Source organism: Bos mutus, chromosome 12 (genome assembly GCF_027580195.1).
Source record: "Bos mutus isolate GX-2022 chromosome 12, NWIPB_WYAK_1.1, whole genome shotgun sequence".
In the NCBI taxonomy this organism is placed as follows: Eukaryota; Metazoa; Chordata; class Mammalia; order Artiodactyla; family Bovidae; genus Bos; species Bos mutus.
In genome coordinates, this window is record NC_091628.1 from 73,273,931 (window position 1) to 73,287,474 (window position 13,544).

The window sequence follows — 13,544 nt, forward strand, 5'->3', positions numbered from 1 at the left end:
TAGTTCAGAAGCTAAAAGAGATTGTTTCACTTAAAGAGAAATTATAATAAAGGTCTCCGGGAATTCAGAATTTATATATACCCTCCACTCACTGGCTCACACGCTACATCTTCCTGAGTAAACGTGTCTTAACTCAAGACCATCTGAAAACCGTCAGGTGTACAGACCCCTCGACGGCCTCTTTGGACTGCTAACATGTTCTGCCCTTCATGGGGCTCCCCCTCCATCGTGTGCGGTTTCTTTGGCTCGTCCATCAAAAGTCTCTATGTCCAGCCCCACCTGCACGCGCCCAGCTGTCTCCTGGATCTCCACCTGAACACGTCTCCCGTCGGCCCAGGGGTCTCACGGTGCGTGCTCCCCACCCTTTCTTCACACGTGTGTTCAGTGACGCACTGAGACAGACAAGCGTCTGCACAACTGGAACATTCACTGGCTCTCGTTAATAAGTGCTAACTGAGAGCTCTGTGCCAGCCCTCTGCAGACAAGAAACCAGCGTTGCTCTCGGTTCTCCCAGACTGGAGAGCGACAAGGACAAATGCTAGAGACATTCCTAACACATGATCACTGATGTGACGGGATGGATACAGTTGCTACGCAGGGTGCCTGAGGGGGAATGTCACTGGGACCCAGAAAGGTAGGAAAGACGGTCAGTGAAGTGTCCGCTCCGAGCCATGCTGCAGGGCAGGGAAGGGTGAACCAGTCAACACTTCTAAGAAAAGCAAAGAACATGAAAAGGATGAACATGGTGGCCTATTCCAGAAATTAAAAGACGTTCGGTATCACGGTGTCCTCCAACCTGGTGGGGGAATAGGAAGAATCATGAAGGAGAATTAAGCAGGATTCCTGGCGCATGGGGACTCATGAACTGTGTTACGGAATAGGCATTTTATGTCATCAGCTGTGGAAAGGATGGTGGATTGAATACTTTGTTTGTATGTCCATGCAGAAATCTCACTGTAGCCCCACTGCTAAGAGTGGAGTGGCTGAGAACCAGGGGACTCTGCTAGGAGGCTGATGGGTTAATCCAGACACCACAATGCTGATCGTGAGGTGAGGGCAGACCCTGAGGATGCACGGATTGGTCGGCCGTGGTGGCAACTCAGGCAGCTCGAAGCTATTCACCAGGGAGGAGTCTGTGGGCGCAGGGGTTTCCCAGGTGCAAGACAGGCAGGAAAATGACCATGCCCAGGTTTGTGATAAGACAATGATGAAACACAGGAGTGACAGGCGGGGGACGGGAAAAGAAGAGGGTAACTCCCTTGGTACCAAAGGTGATGCTGAGGACAGGTGGACAGAGATAACCCACTGGGCAGTGGTCCTCATGGGCCGGGAAACTCAGGAGAGGGCTTTGGGGGCCGTGATCATGGCGAGTATTTGGAGCTGCAAGTGTGAGATTCTCTGAAGACATGGAAACGCTGAGAAGACAGGGAACCTAGGGCGAACCACTGAGCTGGTTGATATTTGATGCTCAGAGTGGTAGGAGGAAAACCAGACAGCGTTTTCAGTTTTTTCCAATGGAAAATAAATACCCAAAGGAAAAAAAACAACAACTCTGAATGTGTCTCAATTCTTATGTAATTGGGTAAAATGTATTTGAGAATACAAATAACTCCTTTGACCACCAAGATACTCAGATGTGTGATACAAATAATTTTGAAGGGAAGGAGATTTGGATATAACATTTGTATGATTATTTTATCCTTGTTTCAGGATTGCCAATCTTATTATAAACACTAAAAATATATACAAAGCTAGAAGCAAGTTCCATTTCATGTACAAATCATAAAAATTGTAAAATCAAAGGATTTATTGCTAACATAACTTTTTCAATTCCTAGTTTTAGATAAGAATAGGCATCTATTATTCTTCTCACTGGAAAAGTTAATATATTTATAAAGGCAAGATTTAAAGTATGTATATATGTCAGTTATAAATCCCAGTGCAGACGTCAATTATAAATATTTTTATAAATTATGGACCACTTTCTTCATAAAGGTATTTATATTTGTAAGACATTTATAAGAAACTGAAGTTGTTATGAACATCTGTAAAAATGTCATTAGTCTCTCCAAAATGTGAGGCTTTCTAAAATATTTTTCCACTCAACTGAGATGTATTTATTTACTTCCTTAGAGAGTTATAAATCTCCTGTGCATATAAACTGATATCCAGATAATACCTCTTTTGAAAGTATCATTCCCAAAATGAATATTAAATGGTATTTTTATGGGTGAACAAGTTTTTAAAATATCGTATGTTATTTTCTTGACAAAATAATTAAGATGCAATCTGCTCAGAATCCTCTATTAACATAAATCTCGGTTGTTTCTTGGATCTAAATCAAGGAAGAGTATTTTGGGTTTGGAGTTTTGTATTCTAATAGAAAAGCCCTGCTCTACTGACTCAGGGCCAGCGCTCAGCTCCTGGTTCTGGGCTGATAGATCCGGCCATTCAAGTGCTTCCGTGACTCTGCTGGACACCAGGAACGCACACAGGCCAACACAGACAAACTCTGCCAGGCTGGGTCCTGTCATCTGGGGGTGACTCCATTTGCGTAGGTTTAGTGGATTAAAATGGAAAAGACAGGTGATCGTCAGACCCTATGCTTCGTATCAAAGTGTTTAAGGACTTAGAAAACTGAATCAACGGTGAGTCACTTTCCAGAGATGTGGAAGACAAAGGTGAGACGACTTTGTTTAAAATCTGCCTCATGTGCACAATGTGATGGCTGCTTTTGGAGAACTCTGGGCTGGATGTCTGTGTGAAGCTAGCAGCTGGATCAGTTGACTTGGACACTGGCTCCCTGATTGTCTGATACATTTGCCTCCATAGTCCTCCCCAATCTTCTGAGCTTCGTAATCAGAAGGGGATGGTTCTCACTGATCGAAGACCGTGGCTGGGTCCAGGCTCTGGGGACGGAGACGTGGTGAGTCTGGTCAGGCTCACACGGCCAACAAGGGCTGGCAGGTGCCCAGAGCCGGTGAGAGGCCCTGGAAATCCCTGGCACAAAGCTGCTTTAATCCCTGAGATGTACAGAACGACTTGCAAGTGTGTCGAAGTGTGAAGCAATGTCTGAGAAATACAAGGAAATATAGGAATCCCCAAAAGGAGGAATATGCTTTATAAAAGTTGGGGTCAGATACTGTGCAGCTGATTTGGGGGAAAAAAATGCAGCAACTGTAAAGCATTTCTTAACTCATCTGTTGTCATGTCTGACTCTCTGCACCCCATGGACTGCAGGACGCCAGGCTTCCCTGTCTTTCAGCATCTCAGTAGGTGATGACATCCAACCATCTCATCCTCTGTCATTCCCTTCTCCTCCCAAGTTCAATCTTCCCTAGCATCAGGGTCTTTTCTAATGAGCTGGCTCTTTGCATCAGGTGGCCAAAGTATTGGAGCTTCAGCTTCAGCATCAGTCCCTCCAATGAATATCCAGGACTGATTTCCTTTAGGATTGTCTAGTTGGATCTCTTTGCAGTCTAAGGGACTCTCAAGAGTCTTCTCCAACACCACAGTCCAAAAGCATCAATTCTTTGGTGCTCAGCCTTCTTTATGGTCCAACTCTCACATCCATATGTGAGTACTGGAAAAACCACAACTTTGACTATATGGACCTTTGTTGCAAAGTAATGTCTCTGTTTTATAATATGCTATCTAGGTTTGTCATAGCTTTTCTTCCAAGGAGCAAGCATCTTTGAATTTCATGGCTGCAGTCACCATCTGCAGTGATTTTGGAGCTCAAGAAAATAGCCTGTCACTTTTTCCATTGTTTCCCCATCTATTTGCCATGAAGTGATGGGAATGGATGCCATGATCTTAGGTTTTTTAATGTTGATGTTTAAGCCAGCTTTTTCACTCTCCTCTTTCATCTTCAAGAGGCTCTTTAGCTCAGCTTCACTTTTTGCTATAAGGGCGGTGTTGTCTGCATATCTTTGGTTATTGATATTTCTCCCGCAGCCTTGATTCCAGCTTGTGCTTCATCCAGCCCAGCGTTTCACATGAGGTACTTGGCATATAAGTTAAATAAGCAGGGTAATGATATACTGCCTTGAGGTACTCCTTTCCCAATTTGGAACCAGTGTGTTGTTCCATGTCTGGTTCTAACTGTTGTTTTTTGACATGCAGGTTTCTCAGGAGGTAGGTAAGGTGGTCTTGTATTCCCACCTCTTTAAGAATTTTCCACAGTTTGTTGTGATCCACATAGTCAAAGGCTTTAGCATAGTCAATGAAGCAGAAGTAGATGTTTTTCTGAAATTCTCTTGCTCTTTCTTTGATCCAACAGATGTTGGCAATTTGATCTCTGGTTCCTCTTCTAAATCCAGCTTGAACATCTGGAAGTTCTCACTGTCATCACTCAGCTAGAGCCAGACATCCTGGAGTGCGAAGTCAAGTGGGCCTTAGGAAGCATCACTACAAACAAAGTTAGTGGAAGTGATGGAATTCCAGCTGAGCTATTTCTAATGCTAAAGGATGATGCTGTGAAGGTGCTGCACTCAATATGCCAGCAAATTTGGAAAACCCATCAGTGGGCACAAGACTGGGAAAGGTCAATTTTCATTCCATTCCCAAAGAAAGGCAGTACCAAAGAATGTTCAAACCATTGCACAATCGCACTCATTTCACATGCTAGCTAAGTAATGCTCAAAATTCTCTGAGTCAGGCTTCAACAGTATGTGAGCCAAGAACTTAATTCCTTTACCATTAATCATGAATAAACGGTGAGTGTTGGAAATGTAGCAAGTACAAGGGAAATACAGTAATAATGTTCATCTTAATTAGTCTTCCTTTTGTAAACTACATGCAAATGTTGAATCGTATTTCCCACACAAGTTCATGACTATGTTTCTCTAGGCTAAAAACAGGTCTAGAAAGGTGTTGGATCATAGATCGGGAAGGTTGTGAAACGTGACAGAAAATGGGGTGGAATTCTGACGTCCGCCAATGCTCCCTGCCTGATTCACCCATGATTCTTCTGTTTCTTGACTTTTGTGTGACAACAGTTCCAGGAAGTTCTGTGAACGAAGCAGCACCTGCATTGGGCTTATGTGTCTTACACCAAGCTCTGCAAGTCTTCCAGAAATAAGCTTTTTTTTTTTTAAACAGAAGCAGTTGTTTTAAAACACACCAGCTCGGACTGATTTCTTACTGGTCCTCCCCATTAATTAAAATAAACTTGGGAAAAAGCAAGCAATCCCAGAAGAGCTCTGACAAGTGGAACAAGTGGAAGACGGAAGAGGGACTGGCTCAGCACCCGTGGGGGGGCCACAGGGAGGCAGGGCAGCCCGTGTCCTCACACACAGCAGAGGAGGGCACCTCTGGGCCCAGCGCTTCAGCCCAACCCAGCAACGGAAGGGCAAGGGCGTGTCCCTGGTGGGCAGGGACACGCTTCCCACAGCTTTCAGACCATGTCTCCCTGACAATGTCAGGTGGAGCCAGCACCATGACCCTGAGAACAGTAAGTGCCAGAGGAGGCACTCTTTATCCTATGAGACTGACACCCCCCCGCCCCACTCCATGAGAGACAAGGGTGGCTAGGGAAGCGGGGCTTGCGAGCAGCAGGGGCACAATCAAAAGCCCCCAGCCCTGGAAGTTTGCTATCTCCATAGAGATTCTCCTACCCTACCCAGAGACATGGGCAGCTTGGCCCAAGGAAATACCTTCTGTCCTTCCTGGGGCACCGAAAAGAAACCCGCAAGAACCCCAGGGACCCAGGTAAACCAAGCATACCAAAGCAATACCGCGAAGGATCTGAAAATTAAACCATCACTGGACCCACATCCCACTCAAGTAGACCAGAACCTGGATGCTAAAGCTGAACACAGCTGCTGTTTGCTAAAATAGATTTCCATAGGACCAAGATTCTCCTAACAAAACAGTCAGAATGTCCAAGAAGCAACTAAAAACCACTCATCTTAGTCAACTAAAAGTCAGAAGAGTACACCTTGATTGATAAAAGACAATCAGTTGACACCATAAATCAAGATGAAGCATGTTGAAATTATTTGACAATGATTTTAAAGCAGGCATCATAAGATTACAAATTCTCTTGAATTATAAAACAGAACACCTCTTCAAAGACACAGGAGTTATAAGAAAGAATCAAAAGGAAATCACAGAACTGGAAAATATCATAGCAAACAGAATACATCAACTCATACCAAATATTTCATTTGACCTGAAGGCAAGTAAAACAAAAAACATACCCTGGGTTCTGATAAAACCATTTAAATGTCTAATAACAGATCTATCAATAGTGACATGTCTTAAAAACTTTTTTTTTTGTTGTTAAATTCTAGTCCTGTTCCTCCAGAGTTGATAACCTTATGAAAGTGGTTAAGGGAGCCAATTAGTTACTCTGAAATGATGCCTGACCCAAAATCTAAAAGTCCTGTCGGCCAAAGTGAAAACCTGGGTCAAACTATGCATTCAAGTTTGGGCAGCGCTCTGCAACATTTCACCACTTTCCGATTTAGTTCCTTCTGGAAGCAGTCTCTGACTGCCTTGGGCACATTTTGATAGTTCACTGACCATCACCTCCTCAGCACAAGCCAATAAGTTGTGTCCAAGGAATCAGTACTAGCTTATAAGTCCACTTCTCTATTTTTTAGAGAACTTCTCCCCTACCGCATCCTGGGATCCTGCTGTGCTCTGGTGGACTACTGGTATATTGATGGTGTACTTTTGATGCCCCAAGACTCCTGTGATCTCGAGAGAACTGGAAAGCCGGAACTCTGAGGCCAATGGTTTTAGCTACCTCCAGTCTCAGCTCCTCAACACAGCCATTCACTTACACACACGTGCTTGCTAGAAGCACAGACCTGGTGTTACTAACAGCATGATAAAAATGTTTATTGAATGAATGAATCTTTTTCTACAGGAAATGTTGTCAAAGCAAACAGTGTTCCTATTAGTTTGGAAGAAGCACATCCTCAAGTAATATACTTTTCCTAAGATGCCTGAGATGCAAATAATTTCAGTGTTTTCAACAACTGGATGATTCAACTTGTATGATACATATTTACACATTGACTAGTATCTAAGGGATTTAACTTACTATGGATTCAGTGAGTGACATAGTTTGCACCAAACTAATGCTTGGACATCAAGAAGTTTAGCTCAAATCTTCATATATATGTAACCTCAGTTGTATTTTATACTATTAATACTAAGGCTTTCCCTAACACAACATATTATATATCTTTTAAAAAATCAACTTTAACATTAATAAATTATTATGAATACTGCTGAATTACATTCACTCACATACATTAAATACAATTGTATTTCTTCTTCATGGTAAGTCATAACCTACTGAGAAGTTAGTTTGTGCAATAGTAACTCAAGATATATTAGCTATAGAGAATCAATTGAGAATCAATCAACTGAGAGTCAATTCAGAGAAAGAATTCTGCTATCCTTCATTTGTTACAATGAAATATAATTTATTAAGGAAAATAAAATATGAAATATTATTTTGCTTTAAATCTACTAACTGCAGGAAACAAACACAATTATCATAGACTCATGAAATCTGTACATTGAAAAGGACTGCTGCTGCTGCTGCTGCGGCTAAGTCGCTTCAGTGGTGTCCGACTCTGTGCGACCCCATAGACGGCAGCCCACCAGGCTCCCCCGTCCCTGGGATTCTCCAGGCAAGAACACTGGAGTGGGTTGCCATTTCCTTCTCCAATGCATGAAAGTGAAAAGGGAAAGTGAAGTTGCTCAGTCGTGTCTGACTCTTAGCAACCCCATGGACTGCAGCCTACCAGACTCCTCCATCCATGGGATTTTCCAGGCAAGAGTACTGGAGTGGGGTGCAATTGCCTTCTCCGTGAAAAGGACTATATAATGTTAAAAAAAATAGTATTAAGACCATAAGTCTATAAAGACTGTTTCTGGTTTTGACTATTTCTCCAATGAGTCGGAGTACATTATGCAGAGTGTTGAGGAATGTAGGTTATGAAAGCTCTTTTGAAAAGTAAAATTTTTCTTTCAACCAAAAACATATTTTCTCAGTAAAACAATCCCATTAAAAGTCAAGTTACATCATGTCAGCACACATTTTGAAAAAAATTAAATATGAAATGATGCAATGATCATATAATAATTTTTAAAACTGAATTCAGGGCATATTTTACCTGGCCATACTTTGCTGCCAAGTGAAGCGGGGTCCAGTACTGATTATCTGCGGCGTTGAGGTCCCCGCCATGTTCCAGGAGGAGAGACACTACTTCCTTGTAGCCACTGGCGCAGGCCATGTGCAACTGCAACAAAAACAGCCTTAGTCATTGAACGTGAAAGAGCAGTGACAGCGATGTACTTCATCTGGTGGTTTGAAGAGATGCATTTAATAAAGTATCGGAGCTAAAATACAAAGACCTTTAAAAAAGAAGTTATATAATTGTATTTGTACAAGTGGACATCATTATTCTTTGGGGAAAAAAAAGCTAATAATAATAATATTATTTTCTGACTCTGACAACATGCATTTTTTCATGTAATTGTTTCCCTCTCCAGTGCTCCTTTCTACTACTGTAATCTGAATACTTTCAAATACAAAATAAAATATTTAGGTACATTATCCCTTCTTTTTTTAAATTTATTTTTAATTGAAGGATAATCACTTTACAGTGTTGTGTTGGTTTCTGCCATACATCAGCATGAATCAGCAATAGGTACATATACATCCCCTCCCTCTGGCACGTCCCTCCCACTTCCCACCCCAAATCTCCCCTCTGCTGTGTCACAGCACTGGTTTGAACTCCCTGAGAAATACAGCAAATTCCCACTGGCTGCCTACTTTACATGTGGTAATGTATGTGGTTCCACACTGCTCCCACTATCTCTCCAGCCCTCTCCTTCCCACACCGTGATCACGAGTCTGTTCTCTATGTCTGCATCTCCAGCTCAGTTCAGTTCAGTCGCTCAGTTGTGTCCAACTTTATATGACCCCATGGACTGCAGCACGCCAGGCTTCCTTGCCCGTCACCAACTTCTGTAGCCTGCTCAAACTCATGTCCATTGAGTCGGTGATGCCATCCAACCATCTCATCTTCTGTCGTCCCCTTCTCCTAACCCTAACCCAGCATCAGGGGCTTTCCCAATGAGTCAGCTCTTCGCATCAGGTGGCTAAAGTACTGGAGCTTCAGCTTCAGCATCAGTCCTTCCAGTGAATATTCAGGACTGATTTCCTTTAGGATGGACTGGTTGGATCTCCTTGTAGTCCAAGGGACTCTCAAGAGTCTTCTCCAACACCACAGTTCAGAAGCATCAATTTTTCGGCACTCAGCTTTCTTTATAGTCCAGCTCTCACATCCATACATGACCACTGGAAAAACCATAAATTTCACTAGATGGACCTTTGTTGGCAAAGTAATGTCTCTGCTTTTTAATATGCTGTCTAGGTTGGTCATAGCTTTTCTACCAAGGAGCAAGTGTATTTTAATTTCATGACTGCATTCACCATCTGCAGTGATGTTGGAGCCCAAAAGAATAAAGCATCTCCATTGCTGACTTGCAAATGGGTTCATGAGTACCATCTTTTGAGACTGTGCATATATATATGTGTATATATATAGTTATATATATATATAAAATTATATAACGTATGTTATATTTCTCTTTCTGACTTACTTCACTGTGTATAATAGGCTCTAGGTTCATCCACCTTATTAGAACTGACTCAAGTGTGTCCCTAAAAATGCTGAGTAATATTCCATTATATATATATATACACACACATACATATACACCACAGCTTCTTTATCCATTGATTTGTCAATGGACATCTAGGTTGCTTCCATATCCTAGTTATTATCAACAGTGCTGCAAAAACACTGGGATACACTTTTTCAATTATGGTTTTCTCAGAGAATATGCCCAGTAGTGGGATTGTTGGGTCATATGGTAGCTTTATTCCTAGTTTTTTTTTTTAAAGATATCTCCATACTGTTCTCCACAGTGGCTGTATTAGTTTACACTACAACCAACAGTGCAAGAGAATTCCCTTTCTTCACACCCTCTCCAGCATTACTAACAATTTCCCCTTTTATGTCAGCATTTGCCTTATGAATTGAGGTGGTCTTATGTTGGGTGCATAAATATTTAAAATTGTTATGTATTTCCCTTGGATTGATCCCTTGCTCATTATATAGTGTCCTTCCTTATCTCTTGTAATACTTTTTAAGGTCTATTTTGTTTGACATGAGAATTGCTACTCCAGTTTTGATTTCCATTTGCATGGAATATCTTTTTCCATCCTCTCACTTTCAGCCTGTATGTGTCTCTATGTCTGAAGTGGGTCCCTTGTAGACAGCATAGATAGGAGTCTTGTTTTTACATCCATTCAGCCAGTCTGTGTCTTTTAGCTGGAGTGTTTAATCCATTTACATTTAAAGTAATTATTAGTGTCTATGTTCCTGTTGGATTTTCTTAATTGCTTTGGTTTGTTTTTGTAGGTCTTTTCCTTTTGTTGTATTTCCTGCCTATAGAAGTCCCTCTAATACTTGTTGTAAAGCTGGTTTGGACGTGCTAAATTCTCTTAACTTTTGCTTGTCTGTACAACTTTTATTTCTCCATCAGTTTTGAATGAGATCCTTGCCAAGTAGAGTAACTTTGGTTGTAGGTTTTTTCCCTTTCAGTACTTTAAATATATCCTGCCACTCCCTTCTGGCCTGCAGAGTTTCTGCTGAAAGATCAGCTGTTAATCGTATGGGGTGTCCCTTGTATGCTACTTGCTGCTTTTCCCTCGCTGCTTTTAATATTTTTCCTTTGTGTTTAACCTTTGTTAGTTTAATTAGTGTGTGTCTCTTCACTTTCCCTTTTCACTTTCATGCATTGGAGAAGGAAATGGCAACCCACTCCAGTGTTCTTGCCTGGAGAATCCCAGGGACGGGGGAGCCTGGTGGGCTGCCGTCTATGGGGTCCCACAGAGTTGGACACGACCTAAGTGACTTAGCAGCAGCATGCTGCTGCTTTATCCTGTTTGGGACTCTCTGCACTTCTTGGACTTTATTATTTCCTTTCCCATGTTAGGGAAGTTTTCAACTATAATCTCTTCAAAAATCTCTCAGATGCTTTCTCTTTTTCTTCTTCTTCTGGGACCCCTATAATTTGAATGTTGGTATGTTTAATATTGTTCCAGAGGTCTCTGCTGCTGCTGCTGCTGCTAAGTCGCTTCAGTTGTGTCCGACTCTGTGCGACCCCATAGACAGCAACCCACCAGGCTCCCCCGTCCCCTGGGATTCTCCAGGCAAGAACACTGGAGTGGGTTGCCATTTCCTTCTCCAATGCATGAAAGTGAAAAGGGAAAGTGAAGTCGCTCAGTCGTGTAGGACTCTTAGCCACCCCGTGGACTGCAGCCTACCAGGCTCCTCCGTCCATGGGATTTTCCAGGCAAGAGTACTGGAGTGGGGTGCCATTGCCTTCTCTGCCAGAGGTCTCTGAGAGCATCCTAAATTATCTTCATTCTTTTCCTTTATTCTGTTTGTTAGCAGTTATTTCCACCATTCTATCTTCCAGCTCATTTATCTGTTTTCTGCCTCATTTACTCCATTGATTTGTTCTATAGTTTCTTTAATTTCAGTAATTGTGCTGTTTGTCACTGTTTATTCTTTATTTTTCTCGGTTATTGTTATATGTGTTAAATAATTCTTGCATTTTTTCCTACCTATTTCTTGGGTTTTGTACCATCTTTACTACCATTACACAGAATTCTTTTTCAGGTAGTTTGCATTTATTTGGTCTTGTGAGTTTTTAACCTTGTTTCTTCATTTGTGCAATACTTCTCTGTCTTTTCGCTTTTTTCTGACTTGCTGGGTTTGAGGTCTCCTTTTCCCAGGTTTTAGGTCGTACTTCTTCTCCCCTTTGGTTTCTGCCCTTGGTGGGCGAGGCTGGCCCAATGTTTCTTTAGACTTTGTGTTGGGAAGGACCTGTGCCTATGCTCTGGTGGGAGGGGGTGAGTTTTTCTTCCTCTGACCGGCAGGGCTGTGTGAGGTGGTATGTGGTGGGGTGCCTGTGGGAGCCTGTCTGCCGATGACTGAGTTTGTGGTTTTGTCTCGCTTGGTGTTTGGGTGAGGTGTCCTGCACTGGGGTGCCGCGGACGGTTGGGTAATGCCTGGTCTTGGATCCAGCAGGAGGCCTTCATGGGAGTTCTCACTAATTAGTACTCCTTGGGATCAGGGGTTCAGCAGTCCAGGCCAGTGTTCTGGACTCACTGCTCCCATTCCAGAGGCTCAGGCCCGATCTCTGGCCAGGAAACCGAGATTCTGCAAGACGTTTGTTATGGCATTAAAAGGGATTAAAAGAACAACACAAAAACAAAAAATAAAGCCAGAAACAAAAGACAAGCCCCACACAAGTGGTAAATGTAAAATCAGACCCCAAAGAAGGAACAACTGCACACACACAGACAACCAGAACAGTTCATAGAAAACAAAGCACAAGGAAGTCACCTGGCGAACAGAGAAAACTGAGAGTAGTGTCGACCAATTAAAAACAAAACTGACTGAAACATAAACCAAAAACGAGACCAAATGAGAGTTCCAACTGGTGAATAAAGCAAACAAAACAAACTAACAAACATGTTGAAATAAAGGAAGAAAAGAAAAAAAACAGGAAAGCAAAGTTAAACAGAAGTATAGAAAAATATTTCATATACTAAAGATCAACTACAACAGCAAAAGAATGTAAGAAAAACAAACAACAACAAAAATTAAAGAAAAAAAACAAACCGTAGAACCACAAAAAGCCAAAGTGATGAAGAAATATATAAAGAAAATAAAAAGTGTGATTTTAAAAAAAAGTTCTCAAAAGCTTAAATAGAATTAATAATAAAAATAAAACAACCACAGAAAAAGAAAAAAAAATTCAGAATCAAGTACAGAATGACTCAAAATACAATAATAATACATGTTTTTCTTAGATCTCTGCTGTCAGAGCATCCTTCCCCTCACTGTGAATCACAGTCCACCTGACCTCCCCAGGATGCCCTCCAACTCTGCACTGGTCTCTAGACCCGCTGTGGGGGCAGCCTAGACTTTAACCTGGCTCTATTCCTGCGTGTTCTTGCCTCCAAGGTCTGCAGCTGCCAGAGCTAGGATGTTTTCTTGTGCAGGAACTCTCACTATCTTTTTATATCTTCCATTGACACAGAGTCTGCCTAGTTGATCGTGTGGATTTAATCTGCAGCTTGTACAGCTGGTGGGAAGGTTTTCGATCCTCTTCCTTAGCCGCACTGCCCCTGGGGCTCAGCTGTGGTTTTACCTCCACGGCTGCCTGTGTGTCTCCACAGGGGTTTGCTCCTGAGGCTGCCCTGGAGGACCTGGCTCTCTCCCAGGGAGGACCAGCTGTGGAGGGAGTGCAGCGGCTTGGATTGCGGGGACCCTGGCAGGGCCAGGTACACAGGGTACCTGGCAGCCAACAGGCACAGGAGATATGGCCCTCTTGGAGATTTTGCTAACCTCTGGCAGCTCTGCCCCAGTGAGAATCAAGCATGGAGGTGGTTCAGCTGCTTAGATCGTGGGGACTCTGCAGCACCAAGTGTA

At 42.5% G+C, this 13,544-nt stretch overlaps 1 protein-coding gene across 1 annotated transcript in view; it reads right to left on the minus strand.

Annotated features, from left to right (window-relative positions):
- Positions 1 to 13,544, minus strand: part of MYO16 (myosin XVI) — a 390,818-nt gene that overhangs the window by 296,755 nt on the left and 80,519 nt on the right. The window contains 1 exon segment of the mRNA XM_070380864.1: positions 8,139 to 8,264. Coding sequence (XP_070236965.1) covers positions 8,139 to 8,264 — 126 coding nt within the window.